This window comes from Suncus etruscus, chromosome 1, assembly GCF_024139225.1.
Source record: "Suncus etruscus isolate mSunEtr1 chromosome 1, mSunEtr1.pri.cur, whole genome shotgun sequence".
Classification (NCBI taxonomy): Eukaryota; Metazoa; Chordata; class Mammalia; order Eulipotyphla; family Soricidae; genus Suncus; species Suncus etruscus.
In genome coordinates this window covers 205,083,845-205,099,906 of record NC_064848.1, presented here as the reverse complement: position 1 = coordinate 205,099,906, position 16,062 = coordinate 205,083,845, and the positions used below count along the sequence as shown (strand labels likewise).

The 16,062-nt window shown below is 50.3% G+C and overlaps 1 protein-coding gene and 1 non-coding gene across 2 annotated transcripts; one reads left to right on the top strand and one right to left on the bottom strand.

The window, feature by feature from the left end:
• Positions 1-502: 502 nt before the first annotated feature.
• TEN1 (TEN1 subunit of CST complex) lies at positions 503-15,906 on the bottom strand. The gene is made up of 4 exons (XM_049770715.1): positions 15,697-15,906; positions 10,814-10,948; positions 7,729-7,886; positions 503-919 (listed from the first exon to the last, which is right to left on the bottom strand). Exons 2-4 carry the CDS (start codon positions 10,900-10,902, stop codon positions 723-725), a joined length of 444 nt encoding a protein of 147 aa, XP_049626672.1. The 5' UTR covers positions 10,903-10,948; positions 15,697-15,906; the 3' UTR covers positions 503-722.
• On the top strand, positions 12,572-12,678 carry LOC126026199 (U6 spliceosomal RNA). The gene has a single exon (XR_007501587.1). It is a non-coding gene; the product is annotated as a U6 spliceosomal RNA (small nuclear RNA).
• Positions 15,907-16,062: the final 156 nt, after the last annotated feature.

The window sequence follows — 16,062 nt, the reverse complement described above, 5'->3', positions numbered from 1 at the left end:
TCCGCCGCCCCCACCCCAACTCCCACAAGAGCCCCAAGTCTGTCTGACCCCCTAGGCCCTTGCTCCCCACCTAGTCAATCCTGAGACCCCCAGGCCCCAATTGCCCAGCTGCCCCTCACCCAGCCCATCTTGGGGGGGACCCCCAGGAAGACGCACTGACAACTTCTAGGGGCGCTGGGGCCTGCCCACAGGGGCGTCCTGGAGAGTCCCGGGGACAGGTCAAAGGTCAAGGGGTTTCTGAGGCCAAGTACACGCAAGGCCCCAAGGGGTGCCAGGAGCCAGGCCTGGCCTATCAGGCTGCAAGGGGCCCCTCTGAGGGCGAGGGCTGAGCCTCGGCGGGCGTGTCCCCCTCAGGGTCCCCGGACCCCCACGACACGGTGCACCCACCCAGCGCCCTCTCCGCGCGCTTCACCAGAGAAGCGCCTCGGCCTCCCCGCGCCCCGCTCGCCGGCTCCCCCTGGCGGCCGCCGGCGGCGCTGCAGCCCGTGCACAGCTAGCTCTCTTCCCTGCAAACGCTTTTATTCTCTTCTGGCTTCTAGAACTTTCCGGGGCCCCCACTAAGGACACAGCCAGGGCCCCACAGCGCCGCCTCCCAAGCTGTCCCGGTTGTGGGGTGCAAGACCAGTCAGGGGATCTCCTCAGGTGTCAGCACTGCCTCCTTCTCAGCCCAGCCCCAGTCTCCAGGAGCTCAGTCCTCAGTCCATAGGCCAAGTCTTGCATGTTCATGGACCCCGTGTGTCCGGGGGTGGGTGCTCAGGAATGGGGGAATCCGTGCTTCTGGAAGCTTCCATGTCCTGCGGGCCGTTGTTGTCCCTGTCTTGCTGGTATTCCCTCTGCTCCTGGATGGCCTGTTCCAAGAGGACCAGGTTGAGCCCTTCCACGCAGATTAGCACCCGGGCCTTCAGCAAGGGGACCCCATCTGGAAGAGGAAGCAGCAGGGTCAGGCTCTTGGCTGCACCCCTCGGCCCTTCTTTTCTCCAGACAGACCCTTGAACACTTTAGGGTGTCTCCTAGGAGAAGAGACTGTAAACCCTCTATGTCCTGCATGCAACACCCCAAAACGTCTGTAAGGATGTCTCCAATCAGCTCCAATCCTGTCCCGATTCCTACGACCACCACCACCCTTGTTGGTGCCAATGAACGTGGTCTGGGGGGCAGGCTTTATTACTGCTCCAGTTCTCTATTTGTTCTATGGGACTTGCCCTTGTTCTTATTTTTGTTTGTTTGTTTGTTTTTGGGTCACACCCATTGGCTCTATGCTTAGAAATCACTCCTGGCAGGCTCGGGGGACCACATGGGATGCCTGGATCCGAACCACTGTCCTTCTGCATGCAAGGCAAACGCCTTACCTCCATGCTATCTCTCTGGCCCCCTTGTTCTTATTTTAAGGAAAAAAAAATTGTGGGTTTTGGGCCACATCCAGTGGCGCTCAAGAGGTTACTCCCGGTTTTGCACTCAGGAATCATTCCTGGTAGGTTCAGGGGACCATATGAGACCATATGAGATGCCAGGATCGAACCCAGGCTGGCCGTGTGCAAGGCAAATACCTTCCCCACTGTGCTACTGCTCCAGTCCCGTATGTCAACTTTGGGCCCCCTGGGTACAGGGCTGCAGAGAATCCACATGGAACAGTTTGAGCTTATAGAATGTAGGGCTCTAGGTGGGCTCAGCGGTGACCCCTCCAGTCTGTCAGAGCCAGTGGACAGGAGATACATCTGGGCTGCCCTGAAGTTTTTCAGGGGCTGGAGTGATGGCACAGCGGGGAGGGCATCTCCCTTGAACACTGCCTGACCCAGGTTTGATCTCTGGCATCATCTATGGTGCCCTAAGCTCTGCCAGGAGTGATCTCTGAGCCAGGGGTAAGCCTGAGCACTGCCCAGTGTAGCACAAAGAAACCAGAAGAAAAATAAAACTAATTGAGGGAAAAAATATTAAAGATGGGGCCAGATAGATAGCACAGTGGTAGGGCATTTTCCTTGCACCCAGCCAATCCAGGAGGGATGGTGGTTCAAATCCCAGCATGCCGTATGGTCCCGAGTCTGCCAGGAGTGATTCTGAGCTCAGAGCCAGCCAGGAGTAACCCCTGAGTGCCACTGGGTGTGGACCCCCCCCCCTAAATTATTAAAGGTATCAGGGCAATAGTGGAGAGGGCACTTGTCTTGCATGCCTGGTTCAATCCCTGGCATCCCATATAGTCCTGAATGCAGAGCTAGGAGTTATCCTTAAGCATTGCTGGTGTGGCCCCAAATCAAAACAAAATTATAAAGCATTTTGGGGGGCTAAAGTGATAGCACAGCAGAAAGGGCATTGTGTTGCACATGGCAGATCTGGGCTGAGACCAACCTGGAATGATTCCTGAGCACAAAGCCAGGAGTAATCATTAAGCATAGCCAAGTGTGATCCAAAAAAGAATCAAGAAAAATAAGTGCATTTTGGGCAAAGAGCTGGTTGCAAGGGAGGAACACAGTCTCTGAATGCAGGAGACCTAAGTCTGACTGCTCTGGTCCCCTGAGCAATGCTGGGGGTGAAGCCCCAAGCATGGAGCCATTTAAGGCAAAAAAAAATTTTTTTTACTCTTATTTCTCTTCTCTGGTTACTGAATGAATGTATTAATGATTTTAGTACATGAGACTATGAATGATGCTGGTGAAGTCAGATCGGAAGATGTAGAAGTCGCAGGTGAGGTTGGATCCCAAGTGAGTAGACTCATAAAAAGGATCCACGAGCCACTTTAGGAAAGTAACTCAGTTTTTTGTAGGCGGGAAATGGAAATTAATATTAAGGGAAACATGGATGTCACCTCTGTGTCAGTCAATCAGGTAGGAGGGGAGAGGGGATGAAACAGGCTGTGTGAGTGGGCAGAAGCTATAGCACAGTGGGGTAGGGCATTTGCCTTGCATAAAGCCTACCTGGGTTTGATCCCAGTATCCCATATGATCCCCTGAGCCTGCCAAGAATAATTCCTGAGTGCAGAAGAAAGGGGAACCGGGGGCTGGTCCATTCAGGTTGAGGATGATAGTATTTTTGGGTGCAAGTGGGGACTGTTTTGTTTGCTTATTATAAGAAGGCACATTTCTAGGGGGAGGTGGAACAATTAAAAATTATTTTTCTAATAAAGTCGTAAAATTCACTTATACATGGATGGAATGTATTATGTGGAGTGAAATGAGTCAGAGGGGCAGGGATATATAGAATGATCATACCTGGGCTGGAGCCATAGCAAGCAAGTAGAGTGTTTACCTTGCATGCAGCCAACCTGGCTTCAATCCCTGGCATCCCATATGGTCCCCAAGCTTGCCAGAAGTGATTCCTGAGTGAAGCCCTGAGCAGAGCTAGCTGTGACCCCCCAAACCAAAAAATTAAAAATAAATAAAACAGGGTGTCTATTTCTGTGTTTAGAGAAGACAGGGTAAGGGGATTAGGGAAAGTAGGACGCATGTTATGAGTGTTAAAACAAGGTGTGTAAAAAAAAAAAAAACAACAAGGTGTGTGCTTAACGTGTTTAGCAACAGGTGATTAGCTCTGTTTAAGGGGGGGGGCTCCTAAATAATGCTTGGGAGGCCTGGAGGTCCCTCCTTGATGCTCAGTCACCTGAGCTGGATGGGGCAACACTTTGGCCGGGCACAACAGTGCTGGGTCACCAGGGATGTACCTGGCAAATCTAGGTGGAAGGTAAAACTTGCAGTGCTAGGGCTGGAAGCTGGGCATTGCCATGCCATGAGGGGTACAAGGTACAAGGTCGGCCTTGGGGTGCCATTCTCCAGCCTGATCAACATTGCATCCAGTTACTGCTGTAGCTGTTGCTGTTCCATATTGGGGGCCGCACTTACTGGATCTCAGGGGTCACTCCTGACTGTGCTCAGGGATCCCTTCTGGAGAGATGAGTATTGAACCTGGGTCAGCAGCATGCAAGGGAAGCACCTTCTGTAGTATGTCTCCTATCCAATTACCTTTTTCACTTATTAGAATTTTTTTTCTTTTTTGGCCACATCTAGTGGTGCTCAGGGATCATTCCTGGAAAAGTTTTGGGTACCATATGGGTTGTCAGGGATGAAACCCAGGTCAGCAGTGTGCAAAGCAAGCACATTACTAACTGTACTATTGCTCAGAACACCTCCCCACAATTTTCACTTTTTTTTTTGGTGTTTGGGCTATACCCAGCAGTGCTCAGGGGTTACTCCTGGTTCTGCATTCAGGAATCATTCCTGGCCAAGCTCAGGAGATCCTATGGAATGCTGGGAATCAAACCTGGGTCAGCTGTGCGCAAGGCAAATGCCCTACCTGCTATGCTATTAATCTGGCCCCTAAATGGTTTTTTTTTGGGGGGGGTGGGGGCAATGACAGTACAGGAATGATTCCTGAGCACAGAGCGAAGAAGCCCAAAATAAAACCAAAAACCCAGGTTCAATCTCCACCATCCTAATGGTTCCTGGAGTTTGCCAGGAGCATTTTCTGAACGCAGAGCCAGGAGTAACCTTGAGCATCGCTGGGTGTACCTCAAAAACCAAACCAAAGCAAACCAAACAAAACAAAAAAACCCACATTGTTTTCTTGTTTTTTTTTTTTTTTTTTTTTGGTTTTTGGGCCACACCCGGTAACGCTCAGGGGTTACTTCTGGCTATGTGCTCAGAAGTTGCTCCTGGCTTGGGGGACCATATGGGACACCGGGGGATCGAACCGCGGTCCGTCCAAGGCTAGTGCAGGCAAGGCAGGCACCTTACCTTTAGTGCCACCGCCCGGCCCCTGTTTTCTTGTTTTTTTGTTTTTGGATCACACCCAAAGATGCTCAGGGGCTACTGCTGTTGAGTGCTTTGGTGGTTGTAATGTATCTTTTTTTTTTTTTTTTGGTTTTTGGGCCACACCCGGCGGTGCTCAGGGGTTACTCCTGGCTATCTGCTCAGAAATAGCTCCTGGCAGGCACGGGGGACCATATGGGACACCGGGATTCGAACCAACCACGTTTGGTCCTGGATCGGCTGCTTGCAAGGCAAACACCGCTGTGCTATCTCTCCGGGCCCGGTTGTAATGTATCTTTGCTGTTAAATCCTTTGTTGGGTATTTGTGAATCCAAGAACAGTCCCCAGAATGAGAAATAACTTCCCATCCCCTTGTCCCCTTTCGGGGGGGAGACCTTGGTAATATTTATCCGTAGCAAATAATAATCCACACAGACAAGAAGGATAGGGTGTAAAAGATTGAGCAAAGAGAGAGAGCGAGAGAATCCTCTTGCAGCCTACAAACAGCTTTCGCAAAAGGACCCCTCTCCCCTCTCCATCAAGCTATTTATTGCCAACTCCACAGCACCCCACCTGGAAGGTCTAGGTGGGGCAATAATCACAAAACAATCCCAAGGAAATATTTTTATATACAACAATTCCAAGAATAATCTTAAAACTTTCTTTAATCTGGAAACTTTTTTTTTTTTTTGGTTTTTGGGCCACAACCGGCGGTGCCCAGAGGTTACACCCGGCGGTGCCCAGAGGTTACTCCTGGCTGTCTGCTCAGAAATAGCTTCTGGCAGGCACAGGGGACCATATGGGACACCGGGATTCGAACCAACCACCTTTGGTCCTGGATCAGCTGCTTGCAAGGCAAACGCCGCTGTGCTATCTCTCCGGGCCTGAAACTTTTTCATAAACTACAGTGGTCACTACTGGCAGTGCTCCGGGGACCCTGAAGTGACTGAGAGGACATACTGAGGGGCCAAGACAGGTTAGAAACAGGTCTCTCTGATCATCCCCCAGAGCCTGGGACTGATTTCAAATCAATGCCGAAGGCATGAACTCTGTGGGTGCAAAGGTTTCAGCCTGAATAAATATTAACTTGCATTGGGGAGAGATAGCACAGTGGGGAGGGTGCTTGCTTTGTACATGGCTCATCTGGGTTAAATCCATTGCACCATATAGGGTCCCCTGCCAGGAACAATCCTGAGCACTGCCTTGCATAATTCAAAATCATTAACAAAATAAGTCAAAGGTTAACCTTGATATTGATGAAACCAAATATAAATAGAGGAGGCACTGTGGAGTAAACTTGTTTTTCTTTTTGGTTTTGGGGCAATACCCAACAGTGCTCAGGGATTGCTTTTGGCTCTGCTCTCAGGAGTCATTCCGGGCAGTGCTCTGGGAACCTTATGGGATGCCATGAATTAAGCTCGGTTGGCCGTGTGCAAGGCAAACGCCCTACCACTGTGCTATAGCTCTGGACCCTGAGTTACTTATTTTTCCCTAGCACTTTTGTTTGTTTTTAGGCCACACTCAGCAATGCTCAGGGATCACCCCAGCTTCTACAACAACTTTTTTTTTTTTTTTTTTTTTTTTTGTGGGTCATACCCGGCAGCGCTCAGGGGTTACTCCTGGCTCTATGCTCAGAAATCACCCCTGGCAGGCTCAAGGGACCATATGGGACGCCAGGATTCGACCTTCTGCGTGCAAGGCAAACGCCTTACTTCCATGCTATCTTTCCGGCCCCTACAACAACTTTTTTTTTTGTTATTCTCTCAAGTCTTTTACAATACCATTTTAAATGGCTGTATACGAAATATTTTAAAAAATGGGTTGGTCCAATGGCAGTGGCTTATCAGAACTTATTAACGTTAGTATTACAAAAGTTGGTATATAACCCCCCCAAAGCTCATTTTGATTGGCTAAAAAATAATAAAAGGGCCCGGAGAGATAGCAAGGCGTTTGCCTTGCAAGCAGCCGATCCAGGACCAAACGTGGTTGGTTCGAATCCTGGTGTCCCATATGGTCCCCCGTGCCTGCCAGGAGCCATTTCTGAGCAGACAGCCAGGAGTAACCCCTGAGCACCACCGGGTGTGGCCCAAAAACCAAAAAAAAAAAAAAAAAAAAAAAAGGCTGTCTAAGGGGCCAGAGAGATAGCATGGAGATCAGGCATTTGCCTTGTATGCAGAAGGATGGTGGTTCTAATCCTGGCACAGGAGCGATTTCTGTGCGTAGAGCCAGGAGTAACCCCTGAGCACTGCCGGGTCTGACCCAAAAACCAAAAACCAAAAAAAAAAAAAAAAAAAAAAAAAAAAAAGGCTGTATGGTATTCTTTTTTTTGTTTTGTTTTGTTTTTTTGTTTTTTTGGGGCCACACTCGTTGACGCTCAGGGGTTACTTCTGGCTCAGAAATCATTCTTGGCTTGGGGGACCATATGGAATGCTGGGGGATCGAAGCACGGTCAGTCCTAGGCTAGTGTGAGCAAGGCAGACGCCTTACCACTTGTGCCACCGCTCCAGCCCCAGCTATATGATATTCTACTGAGTGAAATATTAAGATTTCTTGGGGCCGGAGAGAGAGCACAGCGACGTTTGCCTTCCAAGCAGCCGATCCAGGACCTAAGGTGGTTGGTTTGAATCCCAGTGTCCCATATGGTTCCCCGTGCCTGCCAGGAGCTATTTAGAGCAGACAGCCAGGAGTAACCCCTGAGCATCGCCGGGTATGGCCCAAAAACCAAAAAAAAAAAAAAAATCTCATACGTTCCCCAAGCCTGCCAGGAGTGATTCCTGAGCACAGAGCCAAGAGTAGCCATTGAGTACTGCTGGGTGTGGCTCAAGAACCAAAAATAAAACAGTTGGGGGAACTCGTGGGCTGCTGGAAGAAATATTCTCCCCCAGAGAGAGAATCTCTCTATTCCTTGTAGCCTCAGAACCCAGGCCTAGATCTGAGTCAGCCCACAGGCTCTGCAGCCTGGAGTAAGAGCAAAGGTCAGGGACAGGCTTACCGGGCTGTTGGTCCAGCTCCCCCAGGACAATATAGAGGGAGCCCAGCTGGGCCTGGAAGGGTTCCACCAACTCAGTGCAGACAAGGAGCTGGTGCTGGTCGGAGCCTCGCTGAGCTCGCAGGCTCACCCGGGACTGGTTCACATCGTAGAGGTGCAGCCTAGAGACAGAGAGCATTGGTGTTTCTGCCCACAGCTGTGGCCCCTGCAAAGCTCCTGCAAATCCCTGGGAAAATGTTTAGCTCCTTGTTTACCCGGGAAGTGAAAACAGGAAGTGCAGTCTGCCCTGTTCTCCCACAGACTTTTTTTTTTTTTTTTTTTTTTTGGTTTTTGGGCCACACCCGTTTGACGCTCAGGGGTTACTCCTGGCTATGTGCTCAGAAATCGCCCTTGGCTTGGGGGGACCATATGGGACGCCAGGGGATCGAACCTCGGTCCTGATCCTTGGCTAGCGCTTGCAAGGCAGACACCTTATCTCTAGCGCCACCTTCCCGGCCCCTCCCACAGACTTTTGTTTGTTTGTTTTTGTTTTTGAGGCCACACCTGGCAGCACTCAGGGGTTACTCCTGGCTCTACACTCAGAAATCGCTCCTGGCAGGCTCGGGGGACCATATGGGATGCCGGGAATCAAACCCAGGTCCTCCTGGGTTGGCCATATGTAAAGCAAACGCCCTACCACTGTGCTATCTCTCCAGCCCCTCCCACAGACTTTTTTTGTGTGTGTGTTTGTTTTGTTTTTGGGTCACTCCTGGCTCCACGCTCAGAAATTACTCCTGACAGGTGTGGGGTGGGGGGGCCCTGTGGGATGCCGAACCTGGGTCAGCTGCATGTAAGGCAAACATTATCCCTGCTGTGCTATCGCTCTGGCTCCAAGAACTACAATATTTTTGCCTATCTCAATTTTAGTTATTACTATTTTGTGATGTTGAGGATACATGTGGGGCCTCCTATAGGCAAAGCAAGTGTTCTACAGCTGAGCCACATCCCTGGCCCTTGGCCCCTTTCCTCATTGAGGTGCTGGGGGCCATACCCCACACCCAGTGGTGCTCAAGTGCCACATCCAGGTCTGGTCACTCTTGTCATGTTGGGGCCACATGATGGCCGACAGGCTTTTTACTTTTTTTTGTTTTTACTTTTTTTCTTTTCTTTTCTTTTCTTTTTTTTTTTTTTTTTTTTTTTCGGTTTTTGCGGCCACACCCGTTTGATGCTCAGGGGTTACTCCTGCTTAAGCGCTCAGAAATTGCCCCTGGCTTGGGGGATGCCGGGGGGATCGAATTGCGGTCCTTCCTTGGCTAGCACTTGCAAGGCAGACACCTTACCTCTAGCACCACCTCACTGGTCCCTTTTTCTTTTTCTTTTTTTGTTTTTGGGTCACACCCGACAGCGCTCAGGAGTTCCTCATGGCTCTGCACTCAGAAATCACTCCTGGCAGGCTCAGGGAACCATATGGGAAGCCGGGATTCGAACCACTGTTTTTCTGCATGCAGGGCAAACACCTTACCGCCATGCCATCTCTCCAGCCCCTTAATGGTTTTTCTTTTTGGGTACACAGTAGCTTAGAATTGCGTGGAAACCCAAATAATTCATGATCTCATTTATGATTTTTTTTGGTGGGGGGGCCACACCAGGTGGCGCTCAGGGGTTACTCTTGGCACTGTGCTCAGAAATTGCTGCTGACAGGTTCAGAGGACCAGGAACTGAACCCAGGTCCGTCCCTGGTCATTCGCGTGCAAGGCAAATGCCCTACTGCTGGGTTATCACTCTGGTCCCTCAGTCATTATATTTTTCTTTTGTTTTTTGGGGGCTAAACTCAGCAGTACTCAGGGAAGACTCCTGGGTTTGTGCTGAGGAATTACTCCTGGTGGTGCTCGGGGAAGCACATGGGATGCTGAGGATCAAACCTGGGTCAGCTGTGTTCAAGGCAAGTTCTTTACCCACTATAGTATCACCCTAGACCCTTTTTCGGTTTATTTATTCCACCTTTTTTGGGGGGTGCAGTGGCATCCAGGACTTCATACACAGTTGAGACCCGAGTTCTACCACACTGGCCCTTTTCATTTTAAGAAACTCCTCTTGGGGCCAGCGAGATAGCATGGAGGTAAGGCGTTTGCCTTCCATGCAGAAGGACGGTGGTTCGAATCCCAGCATCCCATATGGTCCCCGTGCCTGCCAGGGGCGATTTCTGAGCATAGAGTCAGGAGTAACCCCTGAGCGCTGCCAGGTGTGACTCAAAAACATAACAAAAAAAAGAAAGAAAGAAAATCCTCTTAGGGGCTGGAGGAGAGGGCATTTGCCTGCAGGCAGCCATCTACAGGGTTCCCCAAGCTGGCCAGGAATAATTTATGAACACTGAACTATGAGTAACCCCTGAACATTTCTGGGTGTGGTTGTGCGCACCCCAATAAAAGCTCCTCTTAGGATAATATAATGCCAGGCTTACAGACAGTATGTCCTATAATTAACACCCCAAAATGCAATGTTCTCCTGGAAACACAAATAGAACTAACAGATCAGGGGCTGGAGAGATCGCACAGTGGTGGGGCATTTTCCTTGCATGCCAAAAGGATGGTGTTTCAAATCCCAGCATCCCATATGGTCCCCAGTGCCTGCCAGAAGCAATTTCTGAGCGCAGAGCCAGGAGTAACTCCCGAGAGCCACCGGGTATGACCCAAAAGCCAAAAAAAAAAAAAAAAAAAGTAAAATTAAAAGAACTAACAGATCATCTGGATACAGGAGACACACATGTCTTAGGGCCTTGCCATCCACACTCACACACAATCTATTGTCAGCTATTTGCTCCCCAGTGTCACACACACACAAATTACAGAAATAAAAATAAGGGACTGGAGCTAGCACAGTGGTAAGGCGTTTGCCTTGCACACAGCCAGCCCAGGACAGACCCCAGTTCAACTCCCAGCATCCCATATGGTCCTCTGAGACTGGCAGGAGCTATTCCTCAGTGCTGAGCCAGGAGTAACCCTGGAGCACCCCTGGGTGTGGCCTAAAAACCAAAAAAGGAAAAGAAAGAAAATGAGACCCTCTCCCCCTCCCCATACACCACCAGGAAACAAAACAGCCATGTATTCACCTGCCAAACGTTCTCAGACTGCTGCCTTCGGGAACGTGGCCAGCGCTGACCTCCCAGGGGAAGTAATAGGTCCCAGGTCTGGGCAGCATCGTCTACTCCTCTCGTCAAATCCCGGGGATGGAGCTTTGAAGGTTCCTGAGAAGCCGAGCAGACAGAGGGAAGAGGTTCACAGATGGCCGAGACCCTGTTTCAGCAGATGGTGATTTCAACAAAACTCTGAGGACAGGGACCAGAGCGAAAGCACTCGGGGAGGGGAGGGTGTTTGCCTTGCATGTGGTTGACCTGGGTTTGATCCCCGTCATCCCATGAGCGTGCCAGGAGCGATTAAAGAGCAAAGAACCAGAAGTAACCCCTGAGCGCCTCCAATGGGGCTCAAAAACCAAAACAATAACAACAAAAACCCCTACGAGAGCAGGGAGGGGCTGAAGCTGTGGCCCAGTGGTAGGGTGTTTGCCTTGCATGTGGCTGACCTAGGACGGACCTCGGCTTGACCCCCCCTCCCCCGGGTCCCATATGGTCCCCCAAGCCAGGAGCGATTTCTGAGCCCATAGCCAAGAACAACACCTGAGCATCATTGGATGTGGCCCCAAAATAAAAATAAATAAGAAGAGAGAGCAGAGAGACAGAGCACACACTGGCTGGAGTGCAGGGCTGACTCCTGGCTCCGTGCTGAGGGAATAACTCCTGGAGGGCTGGGAGGACCATATGTGGGGCTGGGGATTGAACCTGGGTCAGCCACAAATAAGATAAGAGCCTTATCTGTTGTACTCTCTGGCCATATATATACATATACATATGTATGTCTAAGTACACACGTACATACAGGTTTCACCACAGGTACTTTGTTTCCCTGTGTGTGTGTGTGTATATGTGTGTGTGTGTGTGTGTGTGTGTGTGTGTGTGTGTGTGTGTGTGTGGCGCCATACTTGGAGATGCTCAGGGGTTCCTCCTGGCTCTGCACTCAGGAATCACTCATGACAGGGTCAGGCGACTATATGGGATGTCAGGAATCAAACCCAGTTTAGCTGCATGCCAAACAATCGCTCTCCCCACTAACCTATCTCTCTGCACATTTCCCCCCAAAAAACAAATGTAAAGCATTAAAGAGAGCCCAGGAACAGGGCTCAAAGAACCAGGTGAATTGTGTTCTCTCCAAAAGAGGTTGGCACCCTGGGAGCAAGAGAAAAGGTTTTCACAGGTGCTACCTAGTTAGCAGGAGGCCTGCACAGTGAACTCTGGACAGACTGACACACATGCAGGAGTAAGTCAGCAAAACTGGAGGCTGAGATAGAAACCTGCACCCAAGACCACAAGCCCAAGAAATACCTCTGGGTGCTGGGCTCGCTGCTGCAGACACAGGCAGGATCTGGGGCACCTCAAACAAACAAGCCCTTTTTTTTTTTTTTTTTTTTTGGTTTTTGGGCCACACCCAGCGGTGCTAAGGGGTTACTCCTGGCTGTCTGCTCAGAAATAGCTCCTGGCAGGCACGGGGACCATATGGGACACCGGGATTCGAACCAGCCACCTTTGGTCCTGGACTGGCTGCTTGCAAAGTAAACGCCGCTGTGCTATCTCTCCGGGCCCTCTTAATCCAGTTCTAATCAAGACTTTAAACTCAAGGGCGCTTCGGGAAAGCTAAACTTCTGCTAAAAGTTTAGAGCTCTCACTGGCTTTATCAAATGTTGCTGGCAGTGGGTAACGGGGAGTCTGTGGTCAGAGGAAGGGCCTGTATGAAAGTGTTAGAAAGTGTACCAGAAAGTGCTCGCTTCAGCAGCACATATACTAAAGTTGGAATGATACAGAGAAGATTAGCGTGGCCCCTGTGCAAGGATGATACGCAAATTCGTGAAGCGTTCCATATTTTAGGCCTTTTTTTGATTAAAAAAAAAAAAAGAAAGTAAGTGTACCAGAAAGAGGGCAGAGGTGGTTATCAGCCAAAGATTCTGGCCCGGGGAGAGATGCAGGCCTCCCTTGCGTGAGGCCTTGAGGTTCAGCCCAGCACCTTTCAAAGAGAAAAAGGTCTTGAAGTTAAAGCTCCTTCTCTTTGGGTGAAAGACCAGGTCTTATCAGGCAGGTGGCAGGTGTGATTTAGGAAAGAGCAGATAACTGGGTTTTCAAGATTATAGTCCTGGAAGAGGGAGAAATCAGAGCTGTACCAGGTACTAAGAAGGATGTGGGGGCCGGAGAGATAGCATGGAGGTAAGGCGTTTGCCTTTCATGCAGAAGGTCATCGGTTCGAATCCCGGCGTCCCTTATGGTCCCCCGTGCCTGCCAGGAGCAATTTCTGAGCACGGAGCCAGGAGTAACCCCTGAGCACTGCTGGGTGTGACCCAAAAACCACAAAAAAAAAAAAAAAAAAAAAAAAAAAGAAGGATGTGGCACCAAGGAGGGTTATCTTTTTTTTTTTTTTTTTTTTTTTACCAGACTCTGCCTTTCTTTGTTCTGGCCCACAGGCAACTGTGCTCAGGGCTTCTTCCTGGCTATGCTCAGAGATCCTAAATTGATGCTGAGGATCGAACCCAGATTAGCTGCATCATGCAAACACCTTTCTCGCTGTACTAAGGCTCCAGCCCTTGATCTCCTTTCTCTTTTTTTTTTCTTTTTTGCTTTTTGGGCCACGCCCAGTGACACTCAGGAGTTACTCCTGGCTCTGCGCTCAGAAATTGCTCCTGGCTTGGGGGACCATATGGGACACTGGGAGATCATACCATGGTCCCTCCTAGGTTAGTGTGTGCAAGGCAAACGCCCTACTGCTTGCGCCACCGCTCTGGCCCCATGATCCTCTTTTCAATACATCCAGTTCTCAATCCAATTTGGCCTTCTCTTGCCTTCTCAAAAGAGGAGAAAATGAGCAAAGACCCTCTTCTTCCTCACTATATTTTTCCCTAAAAGCTCAGCCCTTACTTATTTAACTTTGTGGAAAAGATGAGCATTTGTTGTTGTTGTTTTGGTTTTTGGGCTACACCCGGTGGTGCTCAGGGGTTACTCCTGGCTGTCTGCTCAGAAATAGCTCCTGGCAGGCACGGGGGATCATGTGGGACACTGGGATTCGAACCAACCACCTTTGGTCCTGGATCGGCTGCTTGCAAGGCAAACACCGCTGTGCTATCTCTCCGGGCCCGTGGTTGTTGTTTTTGGGTTGCGGCCATACCCGGTAGTGCTCAGGCATTACTCCAGGCCTGCTCAGAAATCATTCCTGGTAAGCTCTGGGGACCAAGTGGGATGCCAGGATCAAACCAGGGTAAGCTGCCTGCAAAGCGAATGCCTTCCCAACTATGCTCTCATTTCTGCTTGAGATAAGCATTTTATTCATTTATTTATTATTTTTGTTTGGTTTTGGGGCCACACCTGGTGACGGTGACTCAGAAATCGCTCCTGGCTTAGGGGACCATATGGGACACCGGGGATCGAACTGCATTTAGTCCTGGGTCAGCCACGTGCAAGGCAAACGCCCTACTGCTGCGCCACCGCTCCAGCCTGAGCTAAGCATTTTCTTGTTCATCTGTCGCTCACAGGCTTGTTCTTTCCTCCTAAGATCCTCTCCTTGTGACAGCACGAACAAGAAGACTGCTGGCTGGGCTTCTCAGGCCTTATATGGGACCCAGGATCAAACCCAGGTGGACAGCAATGCCTTACCCGCTGTCCTATCACTCTGGCCACCTTTGCTTTTCTTACAAATCCCCTGGGCTATTTATTTGGGGGGGCTTTGGGGGTTCTCAGGGGTTGATCTATAGCTGCTGGGGCCATGCAGTGCTACGGATCAAATCTGGGCCTCCTGAATTCAAACCATTACACTGGCCCAGTGGTCCTCAAACTATGGCCCGCGGGCCACATATTGTATGTTTTGTTTCTTCATTGCAAAATAAGATATATGCAGTGTGCCTAAGAATTCGTTCATAAGTTTTGTTTTTACTATAGTCAGACCCTCCAATGGTCTGAGGGACAGTGAACTGGCCCCCTGTTTAAAAAGTTTGAGGACCCCTGCACTGGCCTCTAATCTAAAGCGGCCCTTTCCCATGATTCACAAGAAATTGCAAGGGGGGCCGGGAAGGTGGCGCTAGAGGTAAGGTGTCCGCCTTGCAAGCGCTAGCATAGGACGGACCTTCGATCTCCCGGCGTCCCATATGGTCCCCCCAAGCCAGGAACGATTTCTGAGCTCATAGCCAGGAGTAAGCCCTGGTTTACGGGTATGGCCCAAAAACCAAAAAAAAAAAAAAAGAAATTGCAAGGAATACTCCCCATCTTAACATTTTTTGGGGACCACACTGCAGAGGCTTAGGGATGACGCCTGGCGATGCTCTAGGGGGGCAAATGCGGATCCTGGGATCCGAGTTCAGCTGCATGCAAGTGACACAGCGCCTGAACCTTGGTCCTTTCCTACCCGGGGTGCACTTCACACTTCCACAACAGCAATTGTGAAAACTAAAAACACCCTGTACCCTGGATGCTCTTCTTTTTTTTTTTTTTTTTTAGATTTTTTTTTTCTTTTTTATAATGCAATGTATTGTATTTTTTTTAGATTTTTTTTTCTTTTTTATAATGCAATGTATTGTATTTTTTTTTTAGATTTTTTTTTCTTTTTTATAATGCAATGTATTGTATTTTTTTTTTTGATGCTCTTCTTAAGAGGACATAGGAGCCTCTAATCCCGTTCTCATTTCTCTCCCATCATCTGGGCGGCTTGAAGAAAAAAATACAACAGCCTCGCGGGCCTCAACCACAGAACATGGAGAGGCTCAAACCAGAGTCACCTTTCCCTCCCATCAGCCATTACTTCCGGTGACGTCATGACGTACATGACCGGAAGGGGCGAGGCAGATCCAAGCGCACGCGCAGTCGCGAACTGACCTCCGCGTGACCCCGCTCCATCCGGTCCCGCCTACCTGAAAGAGGGAACGAGCCGGGCGGAACGTTCGCCACTTCCGCCCTGAGCGGTCACGTGAGACGGGGGCGCCGCGGGGTTCCGAGGGCGTCGCGCGCCTTCTCCTTCTCCGCCGTCCCGCCCGCTACCTCCGAGAAAGCTTCTCGAGCGTCCTCTCCGCGGGCTCCGCCTCCGAAGTGAAGCGAGGCGGGGACTAGGCCGGCGCGGTCGCCTTTCGCGTGGCCACGTGGCCGGACCGAGGTCACGTGACCCGGTCGAGGTCACGTGACACGGGGGCGTGGCTATCCGGACCTGGGCGGGGCCTCGCGCGTCCCGGGCTCGCTCTTAGGCCGGGCGGTGTCCTGCGCTGCAGACTGTCAAGTCACTC